Source organism: Trichomonas vaginalis, chromosome III (assembly GCF_026262505.1).
Source record: "Trichomonas vaginalis G3 chromosome III, whole genome shotgun sequence".
NCBI classification, from domain to species: Eukaryota; Parabasalia; order Trichomonadida; family Trichomonadidae; genus Trichomonas; species Trichomonas vaginalis.
In genome coordinates this window covers 8,535,361-8,556,982 of record NC_067205.1, presented here as the reverse complement: position 1 = coordinate 8,556,982, position 21,622 = coordinate 8,535,361, and the positions used below count along the sequence as shown (strand labels likewise).

Genomic DNA, 21,622 nt, shown 5'->3' with positions numbered 1-21,622 from the left:
GATTAGTATTACATCATGATGATCGTAAATTTTCTCGAACAATAAATAAATTTAGCCGGACAAAATGGTTTGTGATATAAAGAAAAATTGAAAACTTCGAAGTATTTTTGACAGCGATCGTTTTCTTTATACTCAGAAAATTGATAATGGCCTTTTGAGTTGTAATTTAATGCTCCTATGTTATTTCATCAATTTTTCTTTAAATACTCATATATCTCCAATTTATGAATCATCTCAAAAATTTCAAAGTCATTTTTTCAACGTTGGAGAAAGATATGGCTGCTTTCTATCTCTCAGCCGAGATGTCGACAATCAAGGAAATTCTCCTAATGCTAATATCAATTAATTATGTAGACCTCCCAATCATAGCCATCCTTGCCTTTCACGTTTTTTATTCATATTTCATCATTTCTAACAGAGGCAACTTGATTTTAACAACAATTTCGTTCATTGTATCAGTTACTTGCTTATCCCTTTCAAGCGTTATAGAAGTATATCTTTCAGCAAATTGGGAGCGTTTTTACTTCTCAGACGATTATTTCAGTAGATTTGAGTACTTTATTCTGATTTTCTGGATCATTCCTTTTATTATTAGCATAATTTTTATCCTGATTTCTTTAATTATTGATTCCATGCAATCAATTGTGGTCCAATTTCAGTTCAAGAAAATGCTAGAAACAAAACCTGATCAAACAGCAAGCAAAAAATGAGCCCACATCATTACTTTTTCGGAATATTTTTTCTAACTATTTGCCTATATTAGATTATACTACTGTATAGCACATAATTCTAGTATATATTTATTGTATTACTATCAGTCTTCAAGTTCTTACATAACCTTTTGATGATTTGAAAAAATATCACTATTTAATGCTTCCTTATTAGTAACTCATTGTATTTAAAATAAAATCTTTCTTTTCTATCATTTTGTGTTAGTAATATTAATATCTGATTCAAAATTGAATTTGAAATTATTAAATAATATCTTTAAATTCCTCACTAAGGCAACAAAATATTGATGTAGTGTTTGTAATTTTACTTCACGAACATTACAGGTATCATAGTCAAAACAATTTAATAGCTTCAATTTTAAGATCAAAATATCTATATTTTCAATTTACCATAGTACTAAAAATTTATTTTGATAATCAGACGTGAAGAGATTACTTTCATTATTTATGAAAAGATTTATCGTGAATTTCAAAATATTTGATTTTAACTTCAAATTAATTAATATACCATCATAAATGTCGATAATGAGGAATATATTACACAAATCAAATACAATCGATTGTTTGATCATTCCAAATTAAAAAATATTATTTTATATAATAAAAAATTAGTTTTTAGAGATACATTGAATCATTATTTTGGAAATCATTACTCTGCTGACCTTGATTTGTCTGTTGCATCTGTCCTTGGCCAAATCCAAAAGTATTCATCTGATTTCCATTAAATCCAAAGTTAGTCTGGTTTTGGGAAAAACCTTAATTTTGTCCAAATCCAAATTGATTCTGTTGGAAGCCAAATTGAGAATTAACATTCATCTGTGGAGCAAAATTCATTTGATTCTGTCCAAATCCAAACTGTTGATTAAATTGGTTTGCATTTTGTGGAGCAAAACCAAATTGAAGTTGCTGAGTTGCAGTCATTTGTTGCTGATTCATGTTTGCTGATGGACGCGAAAATCCAAGCTGAATTTCTGCTTGTTGCTGATACTGGTTCGGTTCAAATGAAGACTGGGTTGTTTGGAAATTATTTTGCTGTGTTGCAGAAAAACCAAACTGAGGATACAATGGGTTGCTGTTTTGTGGCGATGATTGATTGGAACTTGAAGAGGAAGATTGATGATCAATTGACTGGGAAATGTTTAGCTGTGGCATTGGCTGATTGCTGCTTTGTGGCGATGAACTGTTTGAAGAATTCTGCGAAAATTGCGGTTGAGGAACAAAACCAAATTGATTCATTTGATTCATCAGATTCTGGTTTATCTGATTCATTGGATTCATCTGGCTTTGATTTATCTGGTTTTGGTTTATTTGGTTCTGATTCATTTGGTTCATCGGATTCATTTGGTTTTGATTCATTTGTTTGATTTATCTGGTTTTGGTTTATTTGGTTCTGATTCATTTGGTTCATCGGATTCATTTGGTTTTGATTCATTTGGTTTTGATTTATCTGGTTTTGGTTTATTTGGTTCTGATTCATTTGGTTCATCGGATTCATTTGGTTTTGATTCATTTGGTTTTGATTTATCTGGTTTTGGTTTATTTGGTTCTGATTCATTTGGTTCTGATTCATTTGGTTTTGATTCATCTGGTTCTGATTCATTTGGTTTTGATTTATCTGGTTTTGGTTTATTTGGTTCTGGTTCATCGGATTCATTGGATTCATTTGGTTTTGATTCATTTGGCTCTGATTTAACTGATTCATTTGGTTCTGGTTCATCGGATTCATTTGGTTCTGGTCCATTGGATTCATTGGATTCATCTGGCTTTGATTTATCTGGTTTTGGTTTATTTGGTTCTGATTCATTTGGTTCATTGGATACATTTGGTTTTGGTTCGTTTGAGTCATTTGGTTTTGATTCATCTGGTTCTGATTCATTTGGTTCTGGTTCATCGGATACATTTGGTTTTGGTTCGTTTGAGTCATTTGGTTTTGATTCATTTGGTTCTGGTTCATTGGATTCAGCGGATTCATTTGGTTTTGATTCATTTGGCTCTGATTTAACTGATTCATTTGGTTCTGATTCATCGGATTCATTTGGTTCTGGTTCATCGGATTCATTGGATTCATTTGGTTTTGATTCATCTGGTTCTGATTCATTTGGTTTTGATTCATCTGGTTTTGATTCATTTGGTTCATTGGATTCATTGGATTCATTTGGTTTTGATTCATTTGGCTCTGATTTAACTGATTCATTTGGTTCTGGTTCATCGGATTCATTTGGTTCTGGTTCATCGGATTCATTTGGTTCTGGTTCATCGGATTCATTTGGTTCTGGTTCATCGGATTCATTTGGTTCTGGTTCATCGGATTCATTTGGTTCTGGTTCATCGGATTCATTTGGTTCTGGTTCATCGGATTCATTTGGTTCTGGTTCATCGGATTCATTTGGTTCATTTGGTTCATCGGATTCATTTGGTTCTGGTTCATCGGATTCATTTGGTTCATTTGGTTCATCGGATTCATTTGGTTCATTTGGTTCATTGGATTCATTTGGTTCAATAGTGACATCATTTGATTAATCTGTGACATTTGATTTTGGTTCATTGGATTCGATTGGTTCATTTGGTTCATTGGATTCATCTGGTTCATTTGGTTCATTGGATTCATCATTGGATTTTGAGTGTTCATCATTTGGTTCATTAATTGATTCATCATCTGCATATTAGAATTCTGATTTTGAATCATTGGATTTGGATTCATCATTTGCTGATTCTGTAATTGATTTTGAACATTCATATTCAACTGTAGATCCGATTTTTGTCCAAAAAATTGATTTGAATTCATCATTTGGTTTGATGAATTAACATCATTCATTTGTTGGTTCACCATTTGATTTGGAACATTAGTTTTTTGAGTTGAATTTTGATTAATAGATTCTTGTTGTTTTTGATTTAATTCAACAGAAAATTGTTGATTATGAGTTAAATTAGTCGTGTTTTGTTGGTTTTGATTTAATTCAACAGAAAATTGTTGATTTTCAGCTTTGTTTTGTTGAGAAGGAATTGGATCTTGAACTTCATAATTTTTGATTTCTTGTGTTTTTTCGTTTGGAATTTCAGAAAATGAAACATCTTCTTTCTCTTCTTTTTCATCTCCGAAAACAGCCGAAGGCAAAACAATCGAATTCTGGTATTTTTCTTGATCATCTCCAACTTGTAATGTCATGAACTCAAAGCAGCGAATGAATTCATTTGCAATATCAGTTTTGATCATCTTTGAGAGTTGATAAAGTTCATACAAGAATGAATAAATATGGAACGCATTATTAGGCAATTTGTCATATTCAGACAAGTGTTTTCTAACAACAAATGGATATTTCTTGCACAAAATTATTGATTTCCAATAAAAATTGTCATCCAAATCATTTATCTGAGGAATAGTTAGCGATTCAAGATCTTCAAATACATAATCAACTTCTCCAATATCCAATTTAATTTCGGGTTCTTCTTTGACTTGAATATCGTTATAAGATAAAAGTGACACACTTTCTTTTGTAAATTGAATTACTTCGTTTGAATCTTCATTTTCAATTTCTTGGAAGTCAATTTTATTCATTTCATTTTGTTTTTGTTCTATCATGTTATTCCATTGTTTAACTTCCCATGGATTAAACTCATGTTTCGTTGTCATTGACTTTTGTGCTGCAAAAATTTCATCAAGTTTTATTGGCAATCTTAATTGATATCTGTTTTGTCTGAAAAACTTCAATCTGTCAGCGAAAATAATGTTCATGTATTTGATCAATCCTTTGCCATCACCAACTTTCTTTATCTCTGAATATTTTGTATTCATCTTTTTACTGAAATGAGAATCATCAGGATTAACCTTCAAAAATTTGTAAAGTTCATCAGAAATCCGAACAAAGTCTTTGAATTTCATATCTTTGAAAATTTCATTCAAATAATCCAAATTATCAGAAATTGGAGCCCATGTTTTGACCCAAACTGTATCAGGTTCATTTGGATGATAAGGTTCATCACATAATCTCACAGCAACTCGCTTCATTCTGCTTGGATCATATTCATTTTCCATGACAATTTGATATGAATTTCCATAAACAACAAAATAACAATAATTTGTCACGTTTTCAGGGAAACACGAATCCTTTGAAAAATCAACATTTGTTTCAATGTTGTATTCTGTATTAAATGCTCTCCAATAATAACCATTGAGCGTGCAAACAACAAATTTATAGGTTGGTTTTGGAACTGGTTCATTTGTTTTTATTGGCAACCATTTTTTGCTGACTTCATCGTAATAAACAAAAGGATAATCATCTAATTCAGAATACTCTGCTTCGATGCAAACATCATCTCCTTCATCAATGATATTCAAAGGGAAAGGAATAACAGATATCGGTATTTCCTTGACAAACTCCTTTTTATCGGTAGAAATGATAATTTTCAATTGACTTTCTTCATCACAATGTCTTGAAAAACTTAAATCAAACAACAAAATGTGGTCATCGGAATATTTCATGTCTTTGATTTGTAAATCATCATTTGGATCAAGTTGTACTGTCAATTTATCTTTGGAGCTCTTAAGAGGAGTATTTATATAGAAATAGTATCTGAATCCAAGAGTTCCTGCATATAAATATTCCGGCATTTCTTCGAATTTTCCTGCCATTCTGTTGAAATATTTTGTAATAAACGGTCTGTCAAATTTCTCAAAACGAGTGAAAATAAGACAAGAAAGATCTTTCGAGACTAAAACATTCATGTAATAATCTGGATCCGTATCTGGCAAAATTGCTGTCACTTTTTCATCATTGTCAAATTCTGTTGACGGTTTATTATCGGTGAAGAACTGAAGTTTATGGTCAATTGGTGATAAATCAGTTCCGAACGTCCTGACAGTCAAAGGATTGTCTTCTGCCAAAAATTTCGGATTGTAACACATTACATTATTTTCTTTGTTGTAATAAAAAGTGAAACCTTTTGAATAGATGTAAACTTGGCTTTCAATTTTTCCCAAATTCAAATTGAAAGGATATTGGATATCATTAACAAACAAATCGAAATTCACTTGGTTATAACCTAATCCCATTTCTTTTACAGGGATCTGAAGTTTGATCATATTTTCTGACATAAAACCTTTGACATTATCTTGTTCTGATTTTATTTTAATTTTTGGATTATTTAGATTTGTTCTTATCAAGATTTCCAGCGGCTTCTCTTGTATTGTAATGATATTTGGAATTGTCAAATCAATCTTCGAAAAATTACTTAGAATTCTTCCTTCAAGTTCATCAATAAAAAGTGACATTTCTGATAAATCAAGAATTTCAAATTGTTCATTTTGTTTTGAAACACTCGATTTGAAATCATTAATTGCTCTGTATTTATCAACATCTACTTTAACAGTTTTCATTATATCAAGATATTCAAGACATTTGACAAAAAGCGGTTGTGAGCTGTCACTTTTTGAAATTTTTGATTTGATCAAATTTTCAAAGTTTTGATTTTGAGAATTTTGATTCAAAGCCAAAATTTGTTTTTGTATTTTCTGGAGATTTTGCAAGTCCAATTTTTTACTTGCATTAATTATTGGCAATTTCAAAGTTATGTAATCAGGATTTCCATTTTCAAACAAGAAATCATCTTTTGAATATTTGTTATCGAAACAAAACATGAAAATTTTTCCTTTCGAATATCTCCAAAACTTATTATTAACTTTGTTTGAAACTCTCAAGTTATACTGCTCCAAATAAACTAGTTCATAAGTCTTCAAATTATTTGTATTAAATGTCAAAAAGTCTTTGACACTTTTTATGATATTATAAACTGGTTCTTTTTCATATTCTATTATATTACCTGCATTTTTACACATCGGCGGCAACAAATTCTCCAAGAAAGGAGTCAATAACTCATTAAATCTAAGAGATAAATCCAAAATTTTCTGGGATTTTTCTGCATTGTTTTCTTCACTCAATAAATCATTGACTTTTGAAATTGTTTCTGAACTTTCTTGCTCCAAAAACTTGTAAAAATCTTCAACAATTAAATGATTTTTGTCAAAGAAATTTGGCAAGTTCCAAGCAACGAAATCATCAAAATATTTGTAATATTTTTGGACAAAATTCGTCTCAGAAATGAAATACATCTTTTCCATGAAAACATTGAGATCTGTAATGTTGTTATCACTGATAAATTCCAAGATTTCGTCATAATGATTCTCCATAAAAGTGAATTTATAAACGGTTTGACAGATATCGTTCATTTTCTTATTTACGTTGTAAGAATTGGCAACTAAATAAATCAGATGAGAAATAGGTATCGTGCTGCACTTACTTGAAAACATTTTCCTGATCTCATAAAATTTCAAACCGCAATCTGTCAATTTTTTGAACATTTCACTTCCTTCGAAAACATTTTTGTAATTTACACTTAAGTTCTGTGTGTTTTCGAATGTTTCTCTGAGTTCTCTGTAAATCTTCAGTTTGTTTTCGTTGACGGTTTCCCTCTCAATTTTTGAATAGACGTCTTTCAAATTATTTTTATTCATTTTTGAGATTGAAGGAAAGAGATCAGTCAATTTACTCAAGAAGACGGATTTCGTGACTCTCGGTATTACTAGGTTCATGTCTTCTGGATAATCATCAAGAATTTCTTGAAGAGTTTCAATTTCTTGAAAAGTGAAGTTCCTTTTCTTCAAAAAATTTTTTTCGAAAATTTTTTGATTGAAAATTGATAAATTATCCCAAAACTTTTGTAACTCTTGCTGATTTAGTTCCTTATCAACGTCTTTCGGACTCTTGTTCAAATATAATTCATTAAATTTGTTTTTGCAATACAAATTTGAATCATAATTCTGAATTAGATACTTTTTGTAAGAATACTCAGCAATTTCCGGTAACCATGACTGTAAATCATTAGTTTCTCTTGCTTTATACCATTTAATCGATGATTTCAGATCGAATTTAATTGAATTTGGTTTAAATTGCAAATATAAATGATTGTTATGCAACAAAACCTCTTCAACACCAGCTTTATAGCCATTTACGTCACGATTCTCCCTCATTTGGCTTCCCAAAATGTTAATTGTTCGATTAATTTTATCATTTTCACAATTTGGAAAATCTAAGTTGGTAAACACTTTCCAAGTGATAATATCCAAGTCATTGTATAGCATTACGTCATTCGTATTGTCGATTTCGGTCTCAAATTCGACATTAAAAGTCGAATACAATTTTTCGACAAAATCATTATCGTCAGTCAGATTTGACACGTGTATATCGTTGATCATGAACTCAACAATTTGTCCATTTTGAGTAAAAATTCGTAATTCATCTCTATTTTGTTTTGTGTTTGTGTTTTTTGCCTCAGCTAAAGATACCTTGCATCTTTTCTTCGTAATCTTCATCATTAACTGACAGAACATGTAAATCAATGTATTTTCCCGGAATAAATTTAATTCAAACCATTTGTTGTGTAATGCAGTCGAAACATACTCAAGGAACGTGTTGCATTGAGAAAAGTAGTATGCTGGCTCCATCAATGTATAAGGAAGGATTATTGATTTGAAATCTTTGAATGTAATGAAACGAAGATCACGTATCACTTGAAACTCGTCTGGATTCAACGTAACTTCTGTAGATTTGAAAAAATTATAAATGAAAATCCCTTGTTGATTATTTTTAATCGAATTAGTGTCTAATTTGCCTTCTATTGTCTTCAGATGTCTTTTAATAAGGTCTTTTTTCTTAGATCCATCTTTGGTTGATCTCGCAAGAAAAGATATTGCTTCTTCCATGCAAAATTTTTTTTTGATAAGACACCCTCTCAAAATAATTTTAATGCTGAAATTCGATTTGACAAGACATGACACAATAAATTTTCTAATAATTTGTTTTGGTTGGCAAGTTTTTCCATATTGCATAATAATAATTCTGCCAGACATGGAACTTATCATGTTTATCAACTAAATAGATGGTGTATATTCATCGTGACGCGTATGAATGATTAATTGAATAAGACGTGAAAAATAATAGATATTTCAAATATTGAAGCCCAAGCCTTATGACACGTGGAAAATTTTGATGGAATAGGAAAATTTCTATATTAATTCAATTTTAAAGAAGATATATTTGAATTAAACAATATGTGTATTTTAATTACTTGAAACATCACATTCTTTATTTACGAATATTTGAAGCCTGTTTGAACTTCCAATTGAAAATATTAAATTTTCAAAATTATTTATTTAATTTTAATCAATTTTCATAATTTGTTTAATCAATTTTTATTGAAAAGTATCGTTGATTGCGAAATTTTAATATTTTATAAAATCAAATAAAATAGTGATGCGAAAAATTCCCAAACATATGGGGTTTCTCATATCCTGTCCCCTATCGTTTCCCCAATTCAATTTTTTTTTTGGAATTTTATTTTTTTTCCCGCCCATTTGAATTAAAAATGGGCGATTTTCGTTAATGTGATTGAAATATCATAAAATTAATACGTATTTTAGCTAATAATTCTATTTTTATACAATATTCTCTCATTAAATCAACATTTTTTTCTAATTTTAATTTTTAATTTTTAATTTCTTCATAATTTTAGCGATTTATGCTCATTATTAGCAAATAAATAATATATATAATATACTTATTTCATTTTATTCAGATAGGTCTTTGGGATTGGGATACCTTGTCCAAATTCAGAGGAAGTTTGAGAGGTTGGGATGGGGTAGCCCATATTCAATTATCCCAAGTGTACTCCACGAATTTAAAATTATATTATATTATTGATGACATATCTAAATTTATAGATAAAAATTTCAATGCGTACACAATTTTTTTTTAGAAAATTCTTTTTTTTTACTTATTTTCATTCATAAAAGCTCACGTGAACTTAATTAACAACTGAGACATTTCCTATGAAATCATTTAATGCCGTCAAAATAGACATGTCTAAGCTGTTTTGAGTGACTTTCGCTCGATGTCTGATGCAATATCAGACATCGAGCGAAAGTCTCTCATATTGGCAACACATCCATACGATCAATACTATAGCTACGAATTACAAGCCTGTTTGGGCAATTTTTGGCCGAGTTCTGATTTTTCATTAGATCTCGAGCGAAAGTCACTCAATTTGGCTGCCAGTTCATAAGAGTGAAACTCTAGCTACGAATTAGAAGCTTGCTTGAGAGACTCTCGCTCGCGTTGGGATCTGCATCAGAACTCGAGCGAAAGCCTCTCAAAGTGGTAAGACCTGTTCATTGTTGAGCAGGAGCTGCGTAATGTGTTCGAGTAGAGTGAGGCTCTTCTAAGATCTTCCTTGTGATTGGAAGAAATTAGAAGAGTCTCACTCTACTATTTTGTAATTGTATGCCCTGGCCTTTGAGTGACCAGGGCTGCGTAATGAATTCGAGTAGGATTGTACAATAGCTCGGCAAACGCCGAGCAAATTGATATAAACGTACATCCCACAAAAAATGGATTGTCAAAATTTATCCCAAATTTTACAAAACCGCAGCGGTTATGACATCCCAGGGCTAAAAAAATTCGGAAACTCGCATCTCTAAATAAAAGAAATATTTTTATTTGAAAAGTATAAAAATGTTTTTTATACCCAGTAATTCATTTTTTATTATTAGATATACATTTAAAATTTCGAATATCAAAAATTAATGGAGTGGGCGTCAATATAACACAAGCTGAATATCAAGCTATTAGAAGCACTAATGTTGGCAATATATTTTTCCAAACATCTAGATTTCAAATTATTGGCTGAATATCTGCATTTCAACTTTGGATATTTTATTTTCCACCTTTTATTTTTATAAATTGACAATCTTTTTAGTAAATCTTTTTTAATGAAGTGAAATCAATAATGTCAAAACTTTAATCAAAGTGAATAAAATGGTTTCATCTGGATTTTAAAGTTCATGAGCAGCTTTGGATCAAATTTATTATTCATTTTCTCATGAGTGAAAGAGATCAATGTGTAACGATGGCTCAAATTCTTGGCCAAACACCAAGCAAGGCCAAAGAAATGGTTAATTATATGAAACGTGCAGTAGAGTTAAATCCAATTTTGGATACTTCCGAGAGAACTTTGTTATCAGTTGGATATAAAAATTTAATTACTTCACGCCGTCAAGGAATAAGACATTTAATGCAGCAAGAAGATGAAATGGAGGGATTAACAGTTCCTTGCAAAGAGAGAATCCAAAAAATCAAAGAAGAGCTTATTAACGAATTAGTTGGATTTTGCACTGAATTAATAAATCTCGTTGATGAAGTTATTTTACCAAAAGTCGAAGACCCTGAGTCTGTTGTTTTTTATCAGAAGCTCAAGGCTGACTTTTATCGTTACATATGCGAAGCTCAAACAGGACATGACCTTGAATTATCATTAGAAAATGCTACAAAGTCTTACAAAAAGGCTCTTGAAGTTTCCAAACAGAATCTTCAATCATATTCACCAACTTCTTTAGGTTTAATACTCAATTACACTGTATTTTTATTCGAAAACGCTAAAAAACAAACAGATGCAGTTAGAATTGCACAAGAAACATACCAAACATATGCTCCAATTATTGAGCAAAATTCCGAAAAATCAAGAGAGGAAGCTGCCCAAATTATTAAACTTCTCGACGAAAACATAAAACTATGGGAGTCTTCTCTTGAGGAAACCGACTCAGAACCAGTTAATGAATAAATAAAAATTAATTTTCGGCTTTTTTTTTCAAATTTTTACCATTGTTAGCTGAAAAATTTCAGGAACACTAATATCTGTTTTATATATAAACATTAGTAAATTTTGATTCTAATGCAAAATGATATTATGAAAGTTAATGAAACGATAGATCAGATTGCTAATATGAGCTTTCGGAAAGTGTTTGGTCAATATGAATTATTCCTAGATTGATTTGGTTTCGATATTTCTAATTCATTTACCTGTATATGTTGGAGATATAAAATACAAAAAAAAAGTAATGAATAAAGATATCTTTCTTTAATTTATTAGTTTCCAAGAAGATAAGAAGTAAGATAAGGAATAATATCAAAGACATTTCCAAAATTAGGATTGTCATCAAAGTTAGATGGAAGATATTGAAGACTGATGTTTGTTGTGAATGAATATGGATTTGATCTTTCGTCAAAGTTGTTAATTGAGTTAAGAGAGAATTGATGTTGACCATAGGAAAGAGGTGATAATGGAATGAGAAGATTGAATGTTTCATAACATTCTCCTTTGATATCAATTGTTGTATTTTGGTTAGTATTGTTGTTTGTATGATCAATATAACATGAAACAGTAACTTCACCTGAAAGATGAAGAAATTTGTCGGTATCTTTATAATATAATGATTTGACTTCTTTTGTTAATTTTAATATTGGTTTATTATATGCATAATTGAAGATATACAATTCTTCTAATGATTCTTTCCCTCCTGCCTCTCGTGCTAATATCTTTAATTTGTAAATATTTTGTGATAAGTTTCGGGGAATATTAAAATTTAAAGAAAAGGTTTGACTGATTTCACTATTCATAGCTTGATTAAATGTTATATTAAAATATGTATTTGCTATCCAATATTCTATTTTTAATGATTCAACTTTGTTATAATCTGTGACTTTCATGTTGATGTTTAAACTATCATTGATGTCGCGAATGTAAATAGGTGGGTTAGATATATCATAATGATCAACAAATTCAAGTTCTGGGGTGTTGTAATTGAATGTAAATTGATATGTTAGTTCTTGATATTTATTGTATGAATCAATGGATCGGATGGTTAATGAATGTGAGCCTTCGGAAAGTGTTTGATCAATAGGGATATCATAACTGAATATTTCGGTTTGACTATCATGTTCGATGTTTATTCTTTTAAATGTTGCGAATTCTTCTTGTGTATCATATTTGTATTGTAATCTGACTTCACCAAGATTACTATCTTGAAATATTCAACAAGATTTATATCAATTGCTTTCAAATTGAGTGTGAAACTACTATTAATTCCTTTCATGTAAATTGGATGATCATCTTGATCATATTATTGGTTGATTTGAATTTCTGTTTGATTGTATTTAAAATCAAATTGATAATTCCTAAATAAAAATGTCATTCCAGAACTATCTTCAAGAAAGATGAAAAGAGTGTGATCCTTTTCTGCTAAAGAAGGAAGTGGAATGTCATTTTTATAATTGATAATACTTGTATTTCTGATTTTAATTGTTTGTATTGTTATTATTTCAGAATTATCAAATTGATACTTTATATCAAGGTTGACATTTCCATTGTAATCAACAAATGATAAATTAATTGGAATTTGTGTATTGACTTTATTTACATAAATATTAGATTCTCTCATTACACTAAATTCCACAATCTCTGGTTTCGATAATATTATTTTAAAACTAAATACTTTTAAATCAAATTTATTGTATGAATCAATTGCTCTGATTGTGATTATATGATCCCCTTTAGAAAGACTTTGTTTAATAGGAATATAGTTACTAAAGAACTTTGATTCATCAATATCGACTATATTTATGGAATTGAATTGTATGAAATCATTATCATTATTATATTTATATTCTAATGAAACAACACCAAAATTTGTGTCTTCTATGTTTCCTGTGATATAAATGCTTTGATCTTTGTTCAAAGCATATGATGAAAGAGGTTCTGTACTGATTTCTATAATAGGAGATGAAAGTTGAATGATAAATTGACTTGTGATTTCATCAGATTCAACATATTTTGAATTTCTTGATTTGATCTTCATTGTATATTGAGTTTCATATGTTAATTTGGAAATATTAATTGGTATTGATTTAGAAATATCAGATGCTGAGTCAATATTAAATGAAGAGCTTTGTTCTTCAGAAACAAAGTTGCTATTTTCATATATAGATGTAATGAATTTAAATGTTTCACTTCCTCTTTGATCATGATAAATCAGACTGATATTTATTGTTTTGTCAACATTAAATGTTAGTGGTGTTTTGATTTCTCCATTAAATCTGATTTCTGGTTTGTAAATATACTTGAAATAATATTGCTGATGTGTAGATTCTTGTGTAGTATCATCAATTAGATAAAATGATATTGAATGAACTATATCATCTGATGGACTAAGAGAACTTATAGATATACTATTTGATTTTAGATGCCAATTTGTGTCTATGATTGTATAGATATTATCCAATTTTGTTACAGCGCCGTTATCCATAGAATAAGCAAATGATAATCTTCCATTTGTATCACGAATACTATAAGATAATGTGATTGAATTAGTAATTCCAGCATAATATATGTCTGGATTAGATGATGTTAATGAAGTTGAAAATAGAATTTCAGGAATTGAATTTTCAACAATGTTAAATGAAATGCTACTCGTTGAAGTTTTTCCTGTTGTTGTGTATGTTTTGAGGTAAATGTAATGTTGTCCAATATTTAGATTTGGAAGAGCAATTGAAAAGGATTTTGTTTCAGTATCAGTTGTTAAAGAAACTGTTTTTGTATTTGTGTAGTTTGAAGAATTAAAGCTGTATGAAAAATTAAATGGCTTGTTCGCCCAATAAGAAAATGTCACATCAAAGTCAATTTGGCTATCAAAAGATGGTTTATACGTAGTTCTTATCATATTTACTGATTTGATTACTGCACTCTGATAAGGTAAAACTTTAATACGTAACCCATATATTGTTCCATAAGATCCATCTCTAATACCTCTGAAATATATCTTATATATTCCAACAGCATAATTAGAAACAGGAATGTCTACAGAAAATGGATTAGTGTTTCGGAATGTTGAATCAAAGAAATAAGTTGCATCAGCTGGCTGCGTTCCTTCCGAGTATTTCTTCATATAGTAAGCAATAGTATTATATGAATATTGTCCATTATCAATCAAACCAGTAACTGTTATTGATTGCGTATCAACTTCAAAAGTTGTAATATTTTGATTAAATGTTATATGTGGGTAATAATAATGATCTATAATTCTAGGTTCAATAACAAAATAAAATTCATATATCGTTCCATATCCACCATCTCTCACTCCTTTGAAATATAGAGTATACGAATCATCTACATAATCTTCTACAGTAATATTCACAGAAAATGGTACAACACCTTTAAATGTTTATCAAAGAAATAAACTGAATCTGATGGTGGACTTAAAGAATGTACTCTTGAATAATATGCTTCAGTAGGATGTGAATATTGTCCGTTATCAATTGTTCCATTGATTGTTAATGTCTTTGTTCCCTCGACTAAAGAAATATAATTTTGGTCGAATCTAATATAAGGATAATACTCGGCCAATAGTCTCCGTTTTGAATTTAATGGATTATCATTATAATGGTTTGATATTGGAATTATTGAAATTGGAGTTATTGTATGTGAATTGATGTCAATGATTCGATAGAAAATGTTTTGATGTTTCAAACTCTGAATTTTGTTTGGGATTTCTAAAATAAATGTGTTAGAATTATTAAGATGAATTTCTTTGAGATAAAATGAATTGTATTCTGAATATAAACTAGAAATAGAATATTCAATATAAAAATGTTGATCAATGTTTTGAATTTGATTAATATCTTCATTATTGTTGTTAATTTCGAGTATCATGTGATCGTTTGATATTGTATTATTGAGTTGATAACCGGTGAATACTTGAATTGCGTATTTTGGTTCTTGTTCTTTCTTCAAAAATTTTAAAAGTTTAAAAAGTAGTATTTCTGATGTATTATGGCATTCAATTGTTTTAACATGCTGTGTTATAACAATTTGGTTGTAATTATATGTGATATATGCATTGGCTGCCTCAACCAAAAAGAAATACGTTTCGAGTTTGTTAGATATACTGAAATATTCTTCGTTGTGGGTTGTATCATGAATATTTGGGTCGATACTGAGTGTGAGTTCAAAGGAAATATCGTGTTTTGTTTCATCATTGTTCTGAAGTATGACAAAAATTGAATCATTTCGATAAACACTGCTAATGTTGAGATAAGTACCATGTATGCGTTTGAATATGTCCGATTCAAAATCATAGATGAGTGAATCAACTTGAAATTTTCCACTAACTTCGACATTTTCTAAGCTTTGGAAAATGACGTCCTTGAGACACAATAGTAGCATGTTCATTGAGCCTTTTTAATCTTTGATTCCTGTAAATTCAACTACAACTGTGAAAAACTGTTGAATCAGAATTTTTTTTTCCGAAATTTTATCGGATAAATATGAAATCATTATTTATAGCACAATTTAAAGTATATTTATTTTAAATGGCCGAGAATTTCAATGAGATGCCTCGAAATTCGAATTATTGCATTGAAAATTTTTGGATGTGAGAAATATTTTATTTCATTCCAATATTGTGTATTTATTTTTAAATTCTTTCTAAAGATTGAAAGCTTTACAAAATACTTGAAACTATTTTTAAACTAGTCTACTAAATAGAATGCTTTTATGCTGGTAATGTAGCCATTACCCAGCAATTCATCACCATATTCGGACATCTCATTTTACACTAATGGTGGTTCATTTACCTTTTGAGAAAGAATTAAAGCATTAAGAAATTAATATAATAAAATGTTTATTCATTTTCTAGTTAAAGAAGCAATAGTTGCTAATATTGAAAATTTGGTTCGAACTTTGTACTTCTTAACTTCCTCAATGTTTGATGGAAGATATTGAAAAGAGATATTTGCAGTGAATAAAAATGGATATGATTCTTCATTTTCATTGTTAATTGAGCTAAGAGAAAATTGATGTTGGCCATCAGAAACATGTGATAATGGGATTCGAAGATAAAAACTTTTATAACATTCTGGTTTGATGTCAACAATTGTATTAGTTTTTCTATTAACATTATTATTTGTATCATAAACATTACATGAAACAATCACACTTCCATTACATCTTATATCATGAACTTCGCCTGAAATATGTACATATTTATCTGTATCTCTATAATATAATTTTTTGATTTGATTCATTATTTTCAGTACTGGTCTGTTGTATGTAAAATTGAATGGATATGACTTTACAACTGATGTTTTACCATTAATTTCTGTTGCCAAAATCTTAAGGTAGTAAACATTTTCAGATAATGCTGTAGGAATATCAAAAATTAATGGAAACACTTTACTGATTTCGCCTTTCATTTGAATATTGAATGGTGTTCCATAGTAATCTGTATTAGTTATTGAAAAATCGATCTTTAATGATTCAACCTTGTTATAGTCTGTCGCCTTTATATTGATACTTAAAGTACCATTAATTCCTTTAATATATAGTGGTGGATTGGATGGATCATAACTGTCAATGATTTCAAGTTCAGGAACGTTATATTTAAAAGTGAATTGATATGGTGAAAGTTCATGGTATTTATTGTATGAATCAATGGCTCTGATTGTTAATGAATGTGAACCTTCGGAAAGTGTTTGATCAATAGGAACGTTTTCTGTAAATGATTTAGTTTCGGTAACACTTCCGATGTTTAATAAATGAAATTCTTGAAATTCATTATTATTATCATATTTGTATTGCAATCTTACTTCACCAAGATTACTATCTTTGACATTGCCTGAAATAGATATAAATTGGTCTTTGGTTTTAGTGTATGATAAAAGTGGTGTTGTTGTGATTGTTAAAACTGGAGATGAAAGATGAATAATAAATTGATGAATGATATAATTTGTTTCTTCAGAATTTGAATTAATTCCTTTGATTTCAATTTTATATTGTTTTTCATATGTTAATCTATTAATATTAACTGCGATTGTTGTTGATTTTTCAGTGGATGAATCAATATCAATTGGTAAATTATTTTGTGAAACAATATTATTGTTATTATTAATGTCATAAATATTGGTGTAAATAGTCAATCGACCATTTCCTCTGGCATCGCGATAAATAAGTTTGATATCAATTGTTTGATCTACTTGATATGTAAGTGTTGTTTTCATTTCTTCTTGTAAACTGATAATAGGATTGTTCATATATTTGAAATAAAGAACTTGATGTGTTGATTGTTTTCCTAAGTTATCTTTAAGATAAAATGAAATAGAATGAACTGTTTCATCTGATGGAGAAATTAATGAATTTAAGATACTAAAAGATTTTCGATACCATGATGCATCATTGATATTATATGAATCATCTATTTTTGTAAATGCACCGTTATCAAGCGAATGATAAACTGAAAAACTTCCTTTTCCATCTTCATCTCGCATTTGATATTCAATTGAAATTTCATTTGTTATTCCTTTGTAATATAATATTGGATTAGATGATGTTGTTGTTGTCAAAATTTGTAGCTCAGGTGATGAACTATCAATGATTTTAAATGGAATTTGATCTTCTATTGTGTCTACTCTAAATTTAATATAATGATCTCCAATACTCAGGGTTGGAAGAGGAATAGAACACATCAATAGTGGTGGATTACTTGTTAATGAAATTGTTGTATTTGTACTTAATGAATCAATACCATATGAAAATGAAAATTCTTTGTTTATTTCAGATGAAATTGTAATTCCAAATATAATATACTCATCAATTCCAGATTTGTATTCTGCTTTTTTTGTAAATTTTTGAATAATTGTATATTTTATTACTGTAAAGCGGAATTCATAAATTGTTCCATGAACTCCATCTCTATCACCTCTAAAATAAAGCTTGTGAGTTCCAACTTCGTAACTGTTAACTGGAATATTTACAGAAAATGGATGAGTGTTTCTGAATGTTTCATCAAAGAATTTTGTTGCATATTGATAGTTATCAAGATCACCCGTTTCTGAACGTACTGTCATATAGTAAGCTTTTGTATTAAATTCAAAATCACCATTATCTATTGTTCCTGTTACTGTTATTGAAATAGTTCCTTCAAGGAACGAAATATTATTTTGATCGAATCTAATGTAAGGATAAACTTCTAACAATTTCCTTTGTAGTGAAACACTATTTTCATTGTTGTTGATAGGGATTACTGAGAATGGACTTGTTGTATTGTTTTCTATATCAAATAATCGTAAAAGAATGTTTTTATTGTTTCTCAGATTTATTCTGTTTGGTATTTCTAAAACAAATGTGTTAGATCTATTAAGAAATATCTCTTTGAAGTAGAATGAATTGTCTGATGAATATTGGGATGAAAATGAATATTCAATGAAAAAATGATTATTAGTGATGTTACTAGCTTCAAAATCTTTCTGAATGTACTCAAACTTGATTTCTATTTGATTAATCAATTTTGGATAGTTACTTTGCTTTGAAAATAACGGAATAAGAACATATTTTGGATATTTTTGGTAAGTAAAGCTTTTAAATAGTTTGAAAAGGAGAAATTTGTCATAACAATGAGGATTAATAATCCTTTTGGGTGTTTCTATCAAAATTTCATTATCATTAATTGTGAGATATGCGTTATTAGTGTCAATTTCAAAAATTTGGCTCTCATATACGTTATATATAGTAAAGTATTCGTCATTATGTGTAGTATTGCAAAGATTGGAGTCGATTTTGAGTTTAATTTCAACTGAGATTTCGTGTTTTGCTTTGTCAGTGTTCTTAAGACCGATTGTATATGAGTTGTTCTGATAATTATTGTCAATTCTGATATTATCGCCATGTATACGTGTGAATAAATCAGATTCAATATCATAAATGAGTGAATCAACTTGAATTTTTCCACTGACTTCGACATTTTCGAAGTTTTGGAGAGTAATATCTTTAAAACATAATAACAGCATTTAAACATTTCTTTTTCTGGTTATAAATTATTTCATTTTTGAAATTTAATAAAATAAGAGTCAAATAATTTAAAAGAAGCGTTATGATATAAAACAAATGGATATGATTTGAGCATAAATATCAAAATTGTAATAATTATTTTTTTTAATTTATCGGAGAATCTTAGAACACGGAATGCAATTAATTTCATCACTTAATTGGAATACAAACGATACATTTGATTCCGAAAATTTAAGGTTAAAATTTTCAGATTTGATTGTTTATCCTCTTAAAATTTAGTGTGTATTTGTCCTGACACCAAGTTATGGATATGTTTTTACAATTGATTTGCATTTTTAAGCTATTGTCAGATGGTGTCAAATGACAGTGCTGGACAAAAAAATTGTCATTTGCCATTAAATAAAAAATGTTCTTTGCAGGTATTCTCCATACCTTAACTCAGATCCCAAAGGATTTATATAATGCTGGAGTCGAAGACTGCATGCATGCTATTTCTATTCCAACAGGAATGAATTCTAAGTACGGAACACCAATTAAACTTGAACAACTTTCAACTCTTAAAAATTCAATCACAAGAAAATTGAACAACTACTTCCCAGGTGAGGACTTCAGCTCCAAGCTTGAATACCTTTATGATGCTAGCTTCTGGGCAAATCCAAAGACAATTAAGCTTTATTTCAATGGCTACAGTGTTAAGACAGGAAACTCTGTTAACTTCCTTGTTGCATTAACAAAGACCATTACCAGTGAGAAGATTTTGTTCGAATACGAAACAGTTCTTGTTCCATACAAGTTCGATAAGTCATTCGCCTGCCTTACAACAATCAACGAGGTCAATGGCAAGATCGATGAAGTCAAGTGCTCAATGGCAGACTCCAAGATCACAAAGGAGATGATCGCATGCGTTGCTGCTTCCATTGCTCCAGAATACTTCTCCATGACATTCCCATTCTCAGAAGCCTCAACAAAGTATGTTGATTACATCAAGGCCCACCTTTCCAAGTACCTCTCATTAGTTAAGTATCTCAAGGCTGATGAAGTTAAGGACGCCATCAAGAAGTTCGAGGAGAAGAAGAGAGTTGACTTCGATGCAATCGTTCAGCAAGTTAAGGATAAGTGCTTCGTCCAACCACCAGAGGAAGGAGAAGATGGAGATGAAGATGGAGATTTAAAGAAACTCGTAGATGAAACCAAAAAACTTCAAGATCTCTTCGAGGAAATGATGAGAAGACCAAGAAAGAACACACATAAGAGACAACGCCGCCATCATTATCACGTAAGAGGCTAAATAATTGTCTCTAAAAACTAAATTGAAAATTAAATCAATTTTTTTTACAATAAAAGTCGTTAATATTTATCTACTGATATTTTATACGATAAATGAATTGTGATTTACTCTGTAATCAACAAAATGAAATTTGAATTTTTTGGTGGTTGATAATAAATAATGTCTAAATTCTGCTACAGTCTAACAACTAATTGTATTTTTTCTAACCAAAATGACAATTTGCCGATAAATATTTGTATCGATTAAAAAATTGAAGTTAAAATCACATAATTTCCTAATACTTTTTATAAGATATCAATTTTATGCATTATCACTTGTGTTAGAACTAAATTTAAGAATAATTTATCTTCAAAAATTTATAATTAATAATTAAATTGGAGAAAAAGTATAGAAATAGAAAATACAATAGATATATATTTAAATAGATATATAAAAAATAAAATATAAAAGTTAATGAAGATTATTTTCATTTCTTTCATTTGTAAATATATTTGAAGTTGTAGATATTAGGGAAATATGATTCTGGATGTTCATAGATGATAAAGAAGACTTTGTTTGATTGTGAACATCGATTTTTGTTGTCACATGATATGGCATAAACACTGTGATTTCCATTGGAATAACGAGTTGTGTTAATCGGAATCGTGAAAGATGATGAAAAGTTTTGACTATTGCTTACTGAAGTTCGTTTTGCAATCTCATATATAGAAAATGAATTATCAACATATAGAGAAATGTTGAATTGATCAGTATTGATTCTTGAAGTTGTAAAACCTTTGATTGGAATTAGTCATGTGATTTTATCCCAAGCATATGGGGATTCTAAATTTTTGTCCCTATCGTTATCCCAATTGAATTTTTTTTGGAATTTAAAATTTTT

The 21,622-nt window shown here is 29.3% G+C and overlaps 5 protein-coding genes across 5 annotated transcripts; 2 read left to right on the top strand and 3 right to left on the bottom strand.

Annotated features, from left to right (window-relative positions):
• Positions 1 to 1,331: 1,331 nt before the first annotated feature.
• On the bottom strand, positions 1,332 to 8,493 carry TVAGG3_0665570 (enzymatic polyprotein-related family; the record flags this gene model as incomplete). The annotated part of the gene is made up of 1 exon (XM_051242156.1): positions 1,852 to 8,487. One exon carries the CDS (start codon positions 8,485 to 8,487, stop codon positions 1,852 to 1,854), a length of 6,636 nt encoding a protein of 2,211 aa, XP_051088743.1.
• Positions 8,494 to 10,661: 2,168 nt separating this feature from the next.
• Positions 10,662 to 11,520, top strand: TVAGG3_0665560 (protein domain specific binding; the record flags this gene model as incomplete). The annotated part of the gene is made up of 1 exon (XM_001330156.1): positions 10,662 to 11,399. The coding sequence occupies one exon, from the start codon at positions 10,662 to 10,664 to the stop codon at positions 11,397 to 11,399; it is 738 nt and encodes a 245-aa protein (XP_001330191.1).
• A 79-nt stretch (positions 11,521 to 11,599) lies between these two features.
• TVAGG3_0665550 (uncharacterized protein) lies at positions 11,600 to 15,894 on the bottom strand (the record flags this gene model as incomplete). The annotated part of the gene is made up of 1 exon (XM_001330157.1): positions 12,739 to 14,559. The coding sequence occupies one exon, from the start codon at positions 14,557 to 14,559 to the stop codon at positions 12,739 to 12,741; it is 1,821 nt and encodes a 606-aa protein (XP_001330192.1).
• A 403-nt stretch (positions 15,895 to 16,297) lies between these two features.
• Positions 16,298 to 19,480, bottom strand: TVAGG3_0665540 (uncharacterized protein; the record flags this gene model as incomplete). The annotated part of the gene is made up of 1 exon (XM_001330158.1): positions 16,298 to 19,453. One exon carries the CDS (start codon positions 19,451 to 19,453, stop codon positions 16,298 to 16,300), a length of 3,156 nt encoding a protein of 1,051 aa, XP_001330193.1.
• A 380-nt stretch (positions 19,481 to 19,860) lies between these two features.
• Positions 19,861 to 20,742, top strand: TVAGG3_0665530 (uncharacterized protein; the record flags this gene model as incomplete). The annotated part of the gene is made up of 1 exon (XM_001330159.1): positions 19,861 to 20,742. The coding sequence occupies one exon, from the start codon at positions 19,861 to 19,863 to the stop codon at positions 20,740 to 20,742; it is 882 nt and encodes a 293-aa protein (XP_001330194.1).
• Between the last annotated feature and the right edge of the window lie 880 nt (positions 20,743 to 21,622).